Source organism: Mus caroli, chromosome 1, assembly GCF_900094665.2.
Source record: "Mus caroli chromosome 1, CAROLI_EIJ_v1.1, whole genome shotgun sequence".
NCBI lineage: Eukaryota > Metazoa > Chordata > Mammalia > Rodentia > Muridae > Mus > Mus caroli.
Window position 1 is genome coordinate 131,074,108 of NC_034570.1, and position 12,196 is coordinate 131,086,303.

Genomic DNA, 12,196 nt, shown 5'->3' on the forward strand with positions numbered 1-12,196 from the left:
TCCTGCAATTCTTTAAGGGATTTTTGTGCTTCCTCTTTAATGTCTTCTACTTGTTTTGCAGTGTTCTCCTGTATTTCTTTAAGTGTGTTATTAAAGTCCTTCTTGATGTCCTCTACCATCATCATTAGATATGCTTTTAGATCGGGGTCTAGCTTTTCCGGTGTTTTGGGGTGCCCTGGACTGGGCGAAGTGGGAGTGCTGGGTTCTGATGATGGTGNGTGGTCTTGGTTTCTGTTAGTAAGATTATTTCGTTTACCTTTCGCCATCTGGTAATCTCTGGAGTTAGTTGTTATAGTTGTCTCTGTTTAGAGATTGGAGCAGATGCTGTGTTCCACTCACCAGAAGTCTTAAGATCCCGTGGAGGGTGTTGTGGGTAGCTGGCGGGTGTCAGCCGACTCTGCGCCCTAGCTACCCCGGTGCTGGTCGCATCAGAAGGGGCTTGTGCCCCTACCCAGGTCGGTTTTCTCTTTCCCTAACTAATGCAGTCTCAGGTTCCGTGCGATTAGATTGGAGCAGAAGCTGTGTTCCACTCACCAGAAGTCTTAAGATCCTGTGGCAGGTGTCCTGGGTAGCTGCCGGGTGTCAGCCGACTCTGTGCCCTAGCTATTCCAGTGCTGGTCGGACCGGAAGTGTAGTTTTGTTTTTAAAATTTCATTTTTTTCTTTAAAAAGTTAGTTACATTTATTTTTATCCTATTTTTATTTTTGCATAATTTTTTCCCTAGAGTTCCTGACTTGGTATTTCTAGACCAAACATCTGAAATTTTAATTTTTTCTTAATTATCGAATTGTTTTTCCGATGCTTACTTTTGGTTTATAACACTCCCAGTTTTCTGAAGCTTTGTCAATTTTGTCTATTTTAATTATCATATAATTTTTACCCTAATCACTGCAATAATTTTACTTTGTTTTATTTAAGTATAACCTGGGCAGCTTTGAATTTTCTAATGTGTACAGGTTTGTTTTCATTTTCTACTTTCATGTGTGATATAGAAACAGAATGTATATTAACCTTTAAGAATCAGATAAGACTAGAAATATTTTTTCTTGATTTTATTTTTATTTTTAATGTTTTAAAACACAGACACCTTGTGTTTTAGCCTTTGTGGTTTTTATAATTCAAGTCATTTTGAGAAAGCTATATCCATCAAATCAAATACATCGTCAACTACAATCTCTCTGTTACTATTATGTTGTCATAAATGCTTTGATATTAGGTTTTTGGCGATGTGTCTGATATTTTATTGAACTGAAATATAGTCTGAGGACAGAGTCTACATTAAAATACCAGTGAAACAACTTCCTAAGGTATAGCAAGATTTAAAGGAATTCCATCCTGTTTCTGGAACAATTGCCATAACACATTCTGACCTGACGGTAATGAATCAAAGCATACGCTGAGCAAAGGTCACTTTTGTTGGCAGGGTACCACGCCAGAGCATGAGCATCTTGTTATCTGTTCCACTCAGTATTCTTCCACCGCAGGTTCAAACAACTGTGTAAGGGGCACAGTTTTCCATCTAAGTCAGTATTCAGATTTGAGTCTCTCTAGCTTCTCCCTGCCCATCTCCTCGTTCTCATAATGCTTCAGCCATACTGCTTTCTTCGCCATGATTTTATCTCCAGACGACCCTTTATACTGATTGCTCCCTCATAACAGAAAAAGACAAGATTCAAGCTGTTTTTTGTTGTTTTTTTTTGTTTGTTTGTTTGTTTGTTTCGAGACAGGGTGTCCTCTGTGTAGCCCTGGCTGTCCTGGAACTTACTCTGTAGACCAGGCTGGCCTTGAACTCAGAAATTCGCCTGCCTCTGCTTCCTAAGTGCTGGGATTAAAGGTGTGCACCACCACGCCTGGCCCTTAAAAACTGTTGTTATCAAGTGTGCTTCTCATTTAGGTTTACTGGAATCATTTTACTTAAAAGGGCACACTCCCTTCCTTCAGCCTTTAATGCAGCTCTTCCTCTACATCCCTCTTCTGTTCTCCAACTTACAGTGCAGCTGTAAGGTGGTCACAAATCACAACAGTTTGTATATTTATTTTATTTATGATTCATCATGGGATCTTCTGTCGGGGCAAAAGCTCCATGAGTTCTTATGGCTAGGTGTGTAATGAATGCCAGGTTCTCTGTAAACATTTCTAAATTAGTGCACTGTCTGTTTCATGGTCATTAGTTAATTGAAAAAAATTATGTTCAACATTGCTGTTTCATGACTTGAAATAATATTTTGATTTTGAAAACTACTTGGTTTAAATCCATAATATCATGAAAATAAGAAATATGTAGTTAATTAATTTAGACATCATGAAGTATATATTTTACTATTTATATTGTCATGGGTCTGTGCTTTAAGAGAAGATTGAGCAAGTTATGTGGCCTGAACCTTTAGATAAAGAGGTAACAGGCCCCTGCTATGGTGGGAAAGCAAGCCCAGTTCCTTCTCCCCTCTGTTGCCTTCACAAAGGAGATCTGCCCATGCCTCTCCTGTGGCATGGTCTCTGTCTCCTGCAGATGTAAAAGGGACATGTGAAAATGTTCTTTCTTATTTCTGTCCCTCCTTAGGATGCAACTCTGTTACCTTCACCCCAAATCATCTTTAACTTGAATCCTGTCTAAGGGCTCCCAGATAAGTACCTCCGAGGCCAAACTCCTCATCAGCATCATCACTAGTAAACATAGATATTACCTGAAAGCATCTACACCCTAGGGAAAAAGTTATCAAAAGTGGTGCTTACTACAATATGTATTGAAAAAATGTATTACATATTTGTCAGACTATTATTATTATTATTATTATTGAGACAGGGTTTCTCTGTGTATCCCTGACTGTCCTGGAACTCACTTTGTAGACCTCTCGAATGCTTGGATTAAAGACTTGCGCCACCACTGCCTGGCTTACTTGTCAGATTATTGATGACTTCAAAAGATCATTTTGTTTTTCAGAGCCATGCACTATTGATGTGGATCACATGAACAGGAATAACATACAGTTGAAGTGGAAATATGAGGGCAAGATTTTACATGGAGACCTAATAGATTTTGTGTGTAAACAGGGATATAACTTGTCACCATCAATCCCACTGTCTGAGATATCCGCTCAGTGCAATAGAGGCGATGTGAGATACCCCATGTGCGTTAGAAAAGGTAAAGGAATAAGGTTAAACATGCTGCTCAATTAGTATCTGCAGTCTTCTGATAACAGTCGGAAGGGATTCAGTTCTCTGCTTCCAGTCAGCATACATGCTCACAAAGGAGGGTCATACTGACAATTTACCCTGAAAGAGTAATTGGGATGGGAAAATGGGCAGATTTTGTAAATAACCCCAGACGGTCAGAGGCTGATTTTTCCCCATGCAGAAGCCCTCTAAAGCTTCAGGTTACTCAGGATTTGCTGGGATTCTTTGTCTTAACAAAGGGTTTAGGGTAGAATGTGAGAGATTTTTATCTATTCCCTAGATCTACAGGCTGTTTCTTTTAATAAGAGAAAGGAGAGATTATACATATGGAAGGCATATAGGCTTTAGGGCAAATAAATGTTTATACATTTTCATCTTTGGTTTGACTAAAAGGGAAAGGGAAAATATTAAATAATATTGTCAATAATTTGCTAGTTGACAATGTGCATTCAGGTTTTACAACATGAAATCCTAACTATGATCATTCATTATATAGTATAATATTTATTGGTCAATTAATCCAATATGAGAAATAGTTAATTGCCTTAATACTTTTAAGTCAGTGAAACATCTCCATTTTATTTCTGTAGCAATCATCAAAAACTGAAAGTTCATTGTAGCAATTGTTATATTCTGTAAAATCACTTTTTCAGAATCTAAAGGGATGTGTGCATCTCCTCCAGTGATAAGAAATGGAGATATTGTTAGTTCAGCAGCCCGCACCTATGAAAACGGCTCCTCAGTAGAATACCGGTGTTTTGATAATCATTTCCTACAAGGTTCCCAGAATGCCTATTGTGTAGATGGAGTGTGGACTACACCACCATCGTGTCTAGGTATGTGCTGCTAAACACCCCTCTTTCACTATGCCATTGAGAGATGAGGTCATACTGAGATAACACTTGGCTTTCTTTACTTGTTTTATTGATGCTCCTATTTAACCACAGGCTTCTGGTTTTCTTCTTTTTGTATTACAAATAACTATAGTCCATTTACTCTTCAAGTGTTTATTAAGTACAAACTGTGCATTACATACGAATTTGATATTGGGTTTTAAAATGAATAGATAATGTCATAGAGAAATTATTATTCAGTGTGGCTAAAACTATAGTATAATATAGAGTGCTTAGAACATATTATGTACGTGTATGGAGTTGTCAAATAGCTGAATTAATCATTAAAAAATTTTAAAAAGATTTTCAGATAAAAATAATGCTAATAATATCTCCAGACCTTAAACTACACATGGAATAGAGGGCACAGCACACTAATACACCATGTGGAAGAAGACAATGTACAAGTGCCACAGAGGCCTGGAGAGTAAAGGAATCACTTCATAAAGGAGTGACATCATAAAGAAATGACATCATAAATGAATGACTTCATAAAAGAATAACTTCATAAAGGAATGACTTTATAATGGATTTCAGAATCTAAGGGTTAATGATATATGTCTTAATATCATTTACTAAGAGACATACTGTGAATTCTCTGTACATTTAAATTATTTTCTCATTTTAATTCTTTCAACTCTTTTTGTATGGTGATATGTTTTTCTTAGATGCATACAAATCAAAGCAGTTAAAATATTGATGGCTTCCCTACGTAATTTAAAGACAGAATTCCTTTAGCAAAAAAAATACTTTGCTCTTTTAACTGTTTTGAGGCCCACTTTCCCACTTCATAGATCTAACATTTGAAATTTATTTTTTATTTACATTCTTTCCATACAATGCATTTTTATCATATTCTTTCTTCCTCTCACTCAGGTCCACCAGCTTCTCCCCCACTACCCTTTTGTCTTTAATTCATGTTTTGTAGGATTTTGGGAGAGAGAGAGAGAGAGAGAGAGAGAGAGAGATGCTAGCTTATCCAGTAGAAAGTTTTCTATATTTTGATTTTTTTCAACCCTCTGGATTTCCATTTTGCATGTATTTTTTAGAAGCAATTGTTGATTTATTTCAAAGCACACACACAGTGGCTGATATTGACCACATTCATAGATATACTACCTGTTTTATATTCTTTTCTCTTAAGTTTCTTATGGATAAATTAGCTCTTTTGTTTTATGATCTCACCATCTATGAGTTCGCTTATACTTTCCTCTGTTTTCCATTAACTGTTGTCAGAGGTTATTTCACACCTTTGTTTCTGAGATCTGATGTGGATCATTCTTTTATTTCTCCTCTAAGACCTTAGGACACTTTCCATTTGTTTCTTTTATCTACAGCCTGCATTAGTCTGCTGTGCCCACAAATTCTGCACATAGTTTAAGACCTGGAGATGATATTGTTACCAATATTTTGTGTGTGTGTGTGTGTGTGTGTGTGTGTGTGTGTGTGTGTGTGATTTGACAGTTTCATGCATGTATATGCTGTATTATGACTAGCCTGTCCCTCCCACTGTTTCTTATCTCCCTTCCAGTCCTATCATCCTCTCATCCCTGCAAGTCCCTTTCCCAGATTCATGACTTTTAGTTTGGTGGCTCATTTAGTTTAACCAGGGCCATCTGTGTGGCCCTTACATTGGAACTATCCACTGGAACCTGGTGGAATCATCAGTCGGTACACAACGGAAAGAAATCATTTCCTTCCTCTTTAAACGGATCTGCCCATGAGGGGCAGAATTACAGAGCCTCCTCCCCCAGTCCTCACTGTTGTTGATGGACTCCTTGCGTATTCAGTTCAGGCATCTGCACCTGCTGTGACTTTGTAATTGCAAAGCTGTGTCTTGCCTATGAGATAATATTTTTGCAGCTCTTTTCTCTACTTTTGAGGTGCTATACTGTTTCTGCACCCTCTTCTGCAATGTCGTCTAAGTCTTATAGGGTGTGGTATAAATGACTTACTTAACATTGAATACTCATCTATCCATTCTCAACACCACATAGGCATTAGTGTTTTTAGTTATCAATATTCACTGGAAAAATAGGGTTCTTTGACTTTCTGGGCTGATTTAGGCTGAGAGTAGCATTTATATTTTAATATAAAATATTTAGAATGCAGCTTGATGCTATATCAATTTAGTTAGAACAAACAGTATTTAGTTCCTCTTTGCAACTATGAGATATTCACTGCTATAGATTTTTGAGCAGGCTTATTGTGTTCGGCATGTATTCTTGCCTGTAGGATGGGCCTCAAATCTAACAACAGTGCAGTTAGTTACCTGATAACAGTAATGTCACAATTTCACAAGTTGGTACATTTTGTTAGGTAGGTTGGTCTCATTATTTATATAGTGATATACTGAGTATTAAATGTTATATGTGAACAAATTCAGAATCTTACCTCTATGTGATCTTATTCCATGGAATACTTGCTACATCATCTAGCTAAAGTTAGGATTGCGATAGTTGGGTTTGATTCAATTAAAATTGAAAAGGAAGATGCTTGCTTTTTATGGTTCTTTGTGGAGACTTTGATTTTTATATCTTCTCCTAGAATGACAATGGTATATGTGAAAAATACCAAATATGCAGTGAAGTTTTTAGCCGAACTAGCACAGCACATCCTTGTGCAACAGTCACAAAATATGAATACATCAAAACAAATAAATGCAGAGGATCAAGCTTGCTTTGGTACCTTCCTAGCCCTCTAAGTTACCAACTCCAGCCTCTCCTTCAGCTCTCAGACCTGTGAGTTTGACACAAGAGAAACCCCAGCACACACATGCTTACCAAACAAAGTTTTCCTAGTTGCTTCACTCATTGGCTTGCCAGGTGGTTCTCAGATGCCCTGGTGTATTCTTAGTTTTGAACAGTTTTTTTTTTTAAACTACTTTTAGTTCTTGGTATAATTTTTGATCTGATATAAGCTTGGTAATAGGTGAATGCGGAAAATCTATGAATAAGATTTAAATAAAACCTCATGTTTTATAAAACAAGACTGTTTTAAGAAATCACTCTGGGGGCTAGAGAGATGGCTCAACAGTTAAGAGCACTGGTTGCTCTTCTGAAGGTCCTAAATTCAAATCCCAGCAACCACATGGTGGCTCATAACTATCTGTAAGGAGATCTGATGCCCTCTTCTGGAGTGTCTGAAGACAGCTACAATGTACTTAGATATAATAAATAAATAAATCTTTAAGAAAATATCTCTCTGGAGGAAGCACTCAGACCCCAGTAAGAGTGGAAGATTGGAGATGTATTCACAGTGGACAGAAGCCAGGGTGTATCTTGAAAGACTTCAGTTCTAACTTGCATTCTTCTTTTATAACTCTAAAACTGAAAGGTGGAGTGAGCAGACAAGACCACAGGCTTTTTTGGAAGCATAAGCAGCAGCAAACCTGGGTGCTTTGCTTTTTAAAGACACATGTTATAGTAGGCTTTTGTGGTCAGGCAGCTAAGTGCAATTGCCTACTGTATTTCATATATTTTTTCAGGTCATTCTCTTCCAGGTAGCAAAGGAAACTCATGTTTGGCAATGAACAATACAAGCAGAGCTTTAAATAAATCACTCATGGAATGAGTATCTAGTAATTGGTGTTTCCTACTTTATTCCACGTCAAAACTAATTTAAACTACAACTCAATTTGACCTCATTAAATTAATATTTAAGAGAGAGCCTGAAAATTCTAAGCACTCTTTCCAATCATTCTTATTTAGTGCATTGCCTTTAGTGCCTCTCATATAGCATTTGATCTATAGATATTCAATACATTCTTTAAAAGTATCTATATACATATATGATTGTTGGTATGCTACATTAGCAACTCTGGAAAATTTAAATCTACTTCAGAGGTATTTCCTTGGCCTTATGTCATTCAGGAGGCCAATGAGACACCTGTAACTCCATTTTGAAAATACTTTGATTTTGTTGTATATTCGAGAAAGGGTTTCTTTTGTGTAGCTCTATCTAGTTCTGTAGACCTGGCTGGCCTTGAACTCATAGAGATCTGCCTGCATCTGCCTCCTGAGTGTTGTGATTAATGGTGTGCACTACCACCGCCTGGTTAAATATTTTGATTCTTGAAAATCTTCAAAATTCTATTTTTATCATGGGGCAATATAAGAGATGCTTATCTATTATTATATGTAGCTAGTTTTTTGTCCTGCTTTACGTTAATACATAGCTGAAGGAAGACATGAATACTTTCATTGGTTAGCATTTACAATAAAACCCAATTTTCAATTAAGTCCAATATAATACTCCTCAACTGGAAATTTAAAAGAGAGAAAACTGTTACCTGCTTTGGATTGTGATAGCTCAGAGCATTTGCGTTAGTGTTGGGAATCTATCTGGGTTGTTTCTACATCGCCACCTTAATAGTAATTGGTGGTTTATCTTGCACATATTATATATAATACTTATAGGAATATTATAAATGATGCAAACTTTTCATGGTGTCAGAATTCTGACCTTTTTGAAATTAAATGAAACATAAGAAATATGTTTACAGTCAACTATGCATATTAAAAATTATCCGGTGGCAAAGTATATGTCCTACTGGCTGCAGAAAATGAATTAAGTCAAGGAACCAAATGAGGACAATATGTGTATTAGGGGTTCCTGGGAACTGAACACAGGACAGGGGCTTACACATGTTAGATAGCACTGTATCATTCAGAGATAAAGTCATCTCTCAGGCACTTTATTTAAATTTTATGAATAAGCAATTTTAATGAATGTTTATAACTATCCATGTCATCTTTGACAAGTACCATAGGCGTGAATGTCACACCGGTTCCCTTTGGAACTAGAAACGAGTATGATTTCTGATTTCAATAATAATTCTAACATGCTTGCCTCTCTCTGGAATGTTCAGGTCATTCAATATAGACAACATTGTAAGTGTTGTTAGTATAAGATATGTCAATATAGTTTTCTTCTTAATTTCTTATGTTTGTCCAGAGCCTTGCACATTATCATTTGTTGAAATGGATAAGAATTATTTACAGCTGAAATGGAATTTTGATAACAGACCACTCATTCTACATGGAGAGTATATTGAATTTATGTGTAAGAGAGATGCATATATAAGTGAGACATCTATTGCTGGGTCTGTACTTCGGGTGCAGTGTGACAGGGGAAGGCTGAAATACCCTAAGTGTACTCCAAGAGACAGGTAAGAAAATGTACTGAAAATTTGTTTTTGTCAGATGTTATTCAAGAGATTCACTATTTTATAAATTCTATAATCTTGTGTTTTACACTACTCTGTTTTTATGTCTGTTAGAGAGAAAAATCATATTTTCTTCATATATTAATTAAACTCAACTAAACACTGGAAGTTTTTGAGTTTCCTGGAGTCCAATTGCTGTGTACCATTTGATATCTGTGACATTTTGACAGTTGGAGAACAAATCCATTTGCATGTATAATATTTAAATGTTCAAAATTTAACTCATACTTTTGAAATAAGAAATAAAGCATATTTATCATATTTATAACTTGTCTTAAGTTTACATATAACAAAATTTTTTGAAATACCTGTACAGCTGCAGTTGATGAATGATGAATCCTGGACCTACACAATAAGAACCTTTAAAATGTATTCTATGTGCTCTATAAACATGCCTAGGATCCTTGCCTAGAAATACTTCTTACACTTAATTATGATAAAATTGAAGTAGGAGATTTTTGTATAATATTAAAAGCTTTGGTACTAGGACCCTCCTTTCCAAGCTATGGAGGATGGAGGAAGCAAATAATTTGAAGGACATATAAACCTGGTATTAATATAGTAAACAACATTAATAAAAACATTATGTTTTTCAAATGGAATCAGAAATGTAGTTTATTAAGCATGGTTATTTGTTCTTGTTGGTTCCTATTTAATACATAGCTCACATGAATTTTTAATGACTAAAACTGTAATAGCTACTGGATTATTATCAGCATTCTTTTACATTCTCTTCTTTTTCTCTCCTTTTGTCATCAAGGAGGCTGTCCTTTCAGGAAGCATTACGGACCCGAAGACAAATGGAAGAAAGATAAAGAATATTCTAACATATGAATCTTGCATAAAACAATTTTAGGAAGACTCCACTAAGTTCAGTGTTCTGAGCCTTGACTTTTGCATAAAATTGTACTCAATACTTTCCTTATTTATCAAATTTGATTGATAAATTTTGATTGATAAATTGTATCTTATTTTAGTTTGCTTAATTTTACATTTAATCTAATCTTTATTGTTATCTTTCACCCGTTAAATTTGATTTATTCATCAAATCACCCTGTTTTCTATCGATCACTGTCAGACTATATTGTTTCCTTGAGTACGTATGGAAAACACATTTGTGTTTATTATATTCATTAAAATTAAGATTTTCTTTTAATTTTAATTAAATATTTGTATTAATATCAGAGACAAACACACTGGGAGAAGGCACATATAATGGTATAGTGTAAGAGTTACTTTATAAAATAAGAAAAAGACTACTTTTCAAAGTGTAAAGAACTTTTTGAAATTAACTTCCTACAAGGATAATGATCAAATTATAGTGTAGTGTTCTACTTACATGTTCAAATAATGACATGTTGTCCACATTAGGACTGGCTCAGTACAAGGAGAGCAGAGTTGCACTGTCCATTTAACTTAGTTTTATTAATGTGACATTTTATCCACCACCAAGTTACAATTCTATATTGTTTAACTTGTTATTTAATTCTAAATTCTGAAAAATGGGAGAATAAAATGGTTGAGAATGCATACACATAACATTATGGCCCAAAGGCAGGTATGCACTGCTTAGTGATTAGGGGGAGAATGGAGGATTTAAAAAGGGTATAAAAAAGAAAGTGGCTAGATCGATTCAATGAAAATCAGTGGAGATGCGACAAAAAAAAGCTGTGATAAGGTCTGTATTCCCTCCTAGAAAACAGGATCATATGAACATGAGACTGTTGTAGGTTGGAGGATAAATATAAGTCACACACACAAAATGAAGACGTAAATGTAACTTTATCAATGAGTGGGACTTGCAATGAGGAAAGAGGGGATGAAGATAAAGGGGGGTCTTTTAAAATTATGGGAAAATGTGAACACATTAAAATGAAATATAATGATATAATGAAAGACATGTAGAAGATTCTGGGGGGAAATAATACATAATATATTACAGAGAATTTCTTGAAGAAACAAGAATAGATACTCAAAGCACAAAAATAGGAATGACCTTTGTTGGGAGTGGAAAATATGGCTGAACTGAGGACATTCATACCCAATGGTTTGTGTTTTCTCTGTGAAAAAACAAAAGAGCAATTTACCTGCTGAGAATGGGGAGAGATGATAAATGGGAGAGAAATTCAGAGAAGCCCAATCAAGTTAGGTAACCTGGCACACATTGCAATACTTCCAGTGAATTATCACTTCTCTTGGATGGGTAATGTTGAGAATAATGTTACAATAATCATCATTTGCTATTCAAAGAACTCTGTGCTTTAAGAGCCGTTAAGAAGAATATGAAAAGCAAACTCTGCTTAGGTAATTTATCATCTTTGTAGTACAAAGATAAAAGATCAAAGAACCACCATGACATGAGTATTACCCAGGGGTATTACAAAGTGTAGAACGGTGCTGCTTGGTTCTTCACTGAGAAACTCAAAATTTCAAGAGGAAATTAAGAATTCATAGATATCTATCTTTTTTCTTTATAAAAAAGCAAGATCAAAACACTAGAGAGCATTATATATTAAAACTGAGTTCAGGAGAACTCAGCTTGAGGCTTTTGAAGGAAAAAATGGAGAAAATGTGGCTCTAATAAGTCTAACCAAGTAGCTGGAGGAATGGCTCAGTGAATAAGAGCATTGACTAATCTTGTGGAGAGTTGGAGAAAAGTTCCTGATGTCTACATGGCTGTTCACAGATGCCTATAATGACAATTCTAGGGGGCCAGATGCTGTCTTCTGGTCTCTGCAGCCTGTGCATACATATGGTTCACATACATATACTTATGTGAATACACATACATGTAAAATAAATTAATCTTTTTAAAAGGTTAGCAGAGAATTAAAAACATGTCTCCTATAGATCCTCAAAAGTTATCCTTGTTGCCTCCGAAGGTGTATGGAAATAGAATCTT

At 35.5% G+C, this 12,196-nt stretch overlaps 1 protein-coding gene across 2 annotated transcripts in view; it reads left to right on the top strand.

Annotated features, from left to right (window-relative positions):
- F13b (coagulation factor XIII B chain) overlaps positions 1–10,456 on the top strand; it is a 22,703-nt gene extending 12,247 nt beyond the window's left edge. For both annotated transcript variants that reach the window (XM_021159667.2, XM_021159672.2), the window contains exons 9-12: positions 2,942–3,142; positions 3,828–4,010; positions 9,024–9,237; positions 10,055–10,456. In XM_021159667.2, coding sequence (XP_021015326.1) covers positions 2,942–3,142; positions 3,828–4,010; positions 9,024–9,237; positions 10,055–10,109 — 653 coding nt within the window. In that variant the 3' untranslated portion in view covers positions 10,110–10,456. The remainder of the gene's footprint in view (positions 1–2,941; positions 3,143–3,827; positions 4,011–9,023; positions 9,238–10,054) is intronic.
- Positions 10,457–12,196: the final 1,740 nt, after the last annotated feature.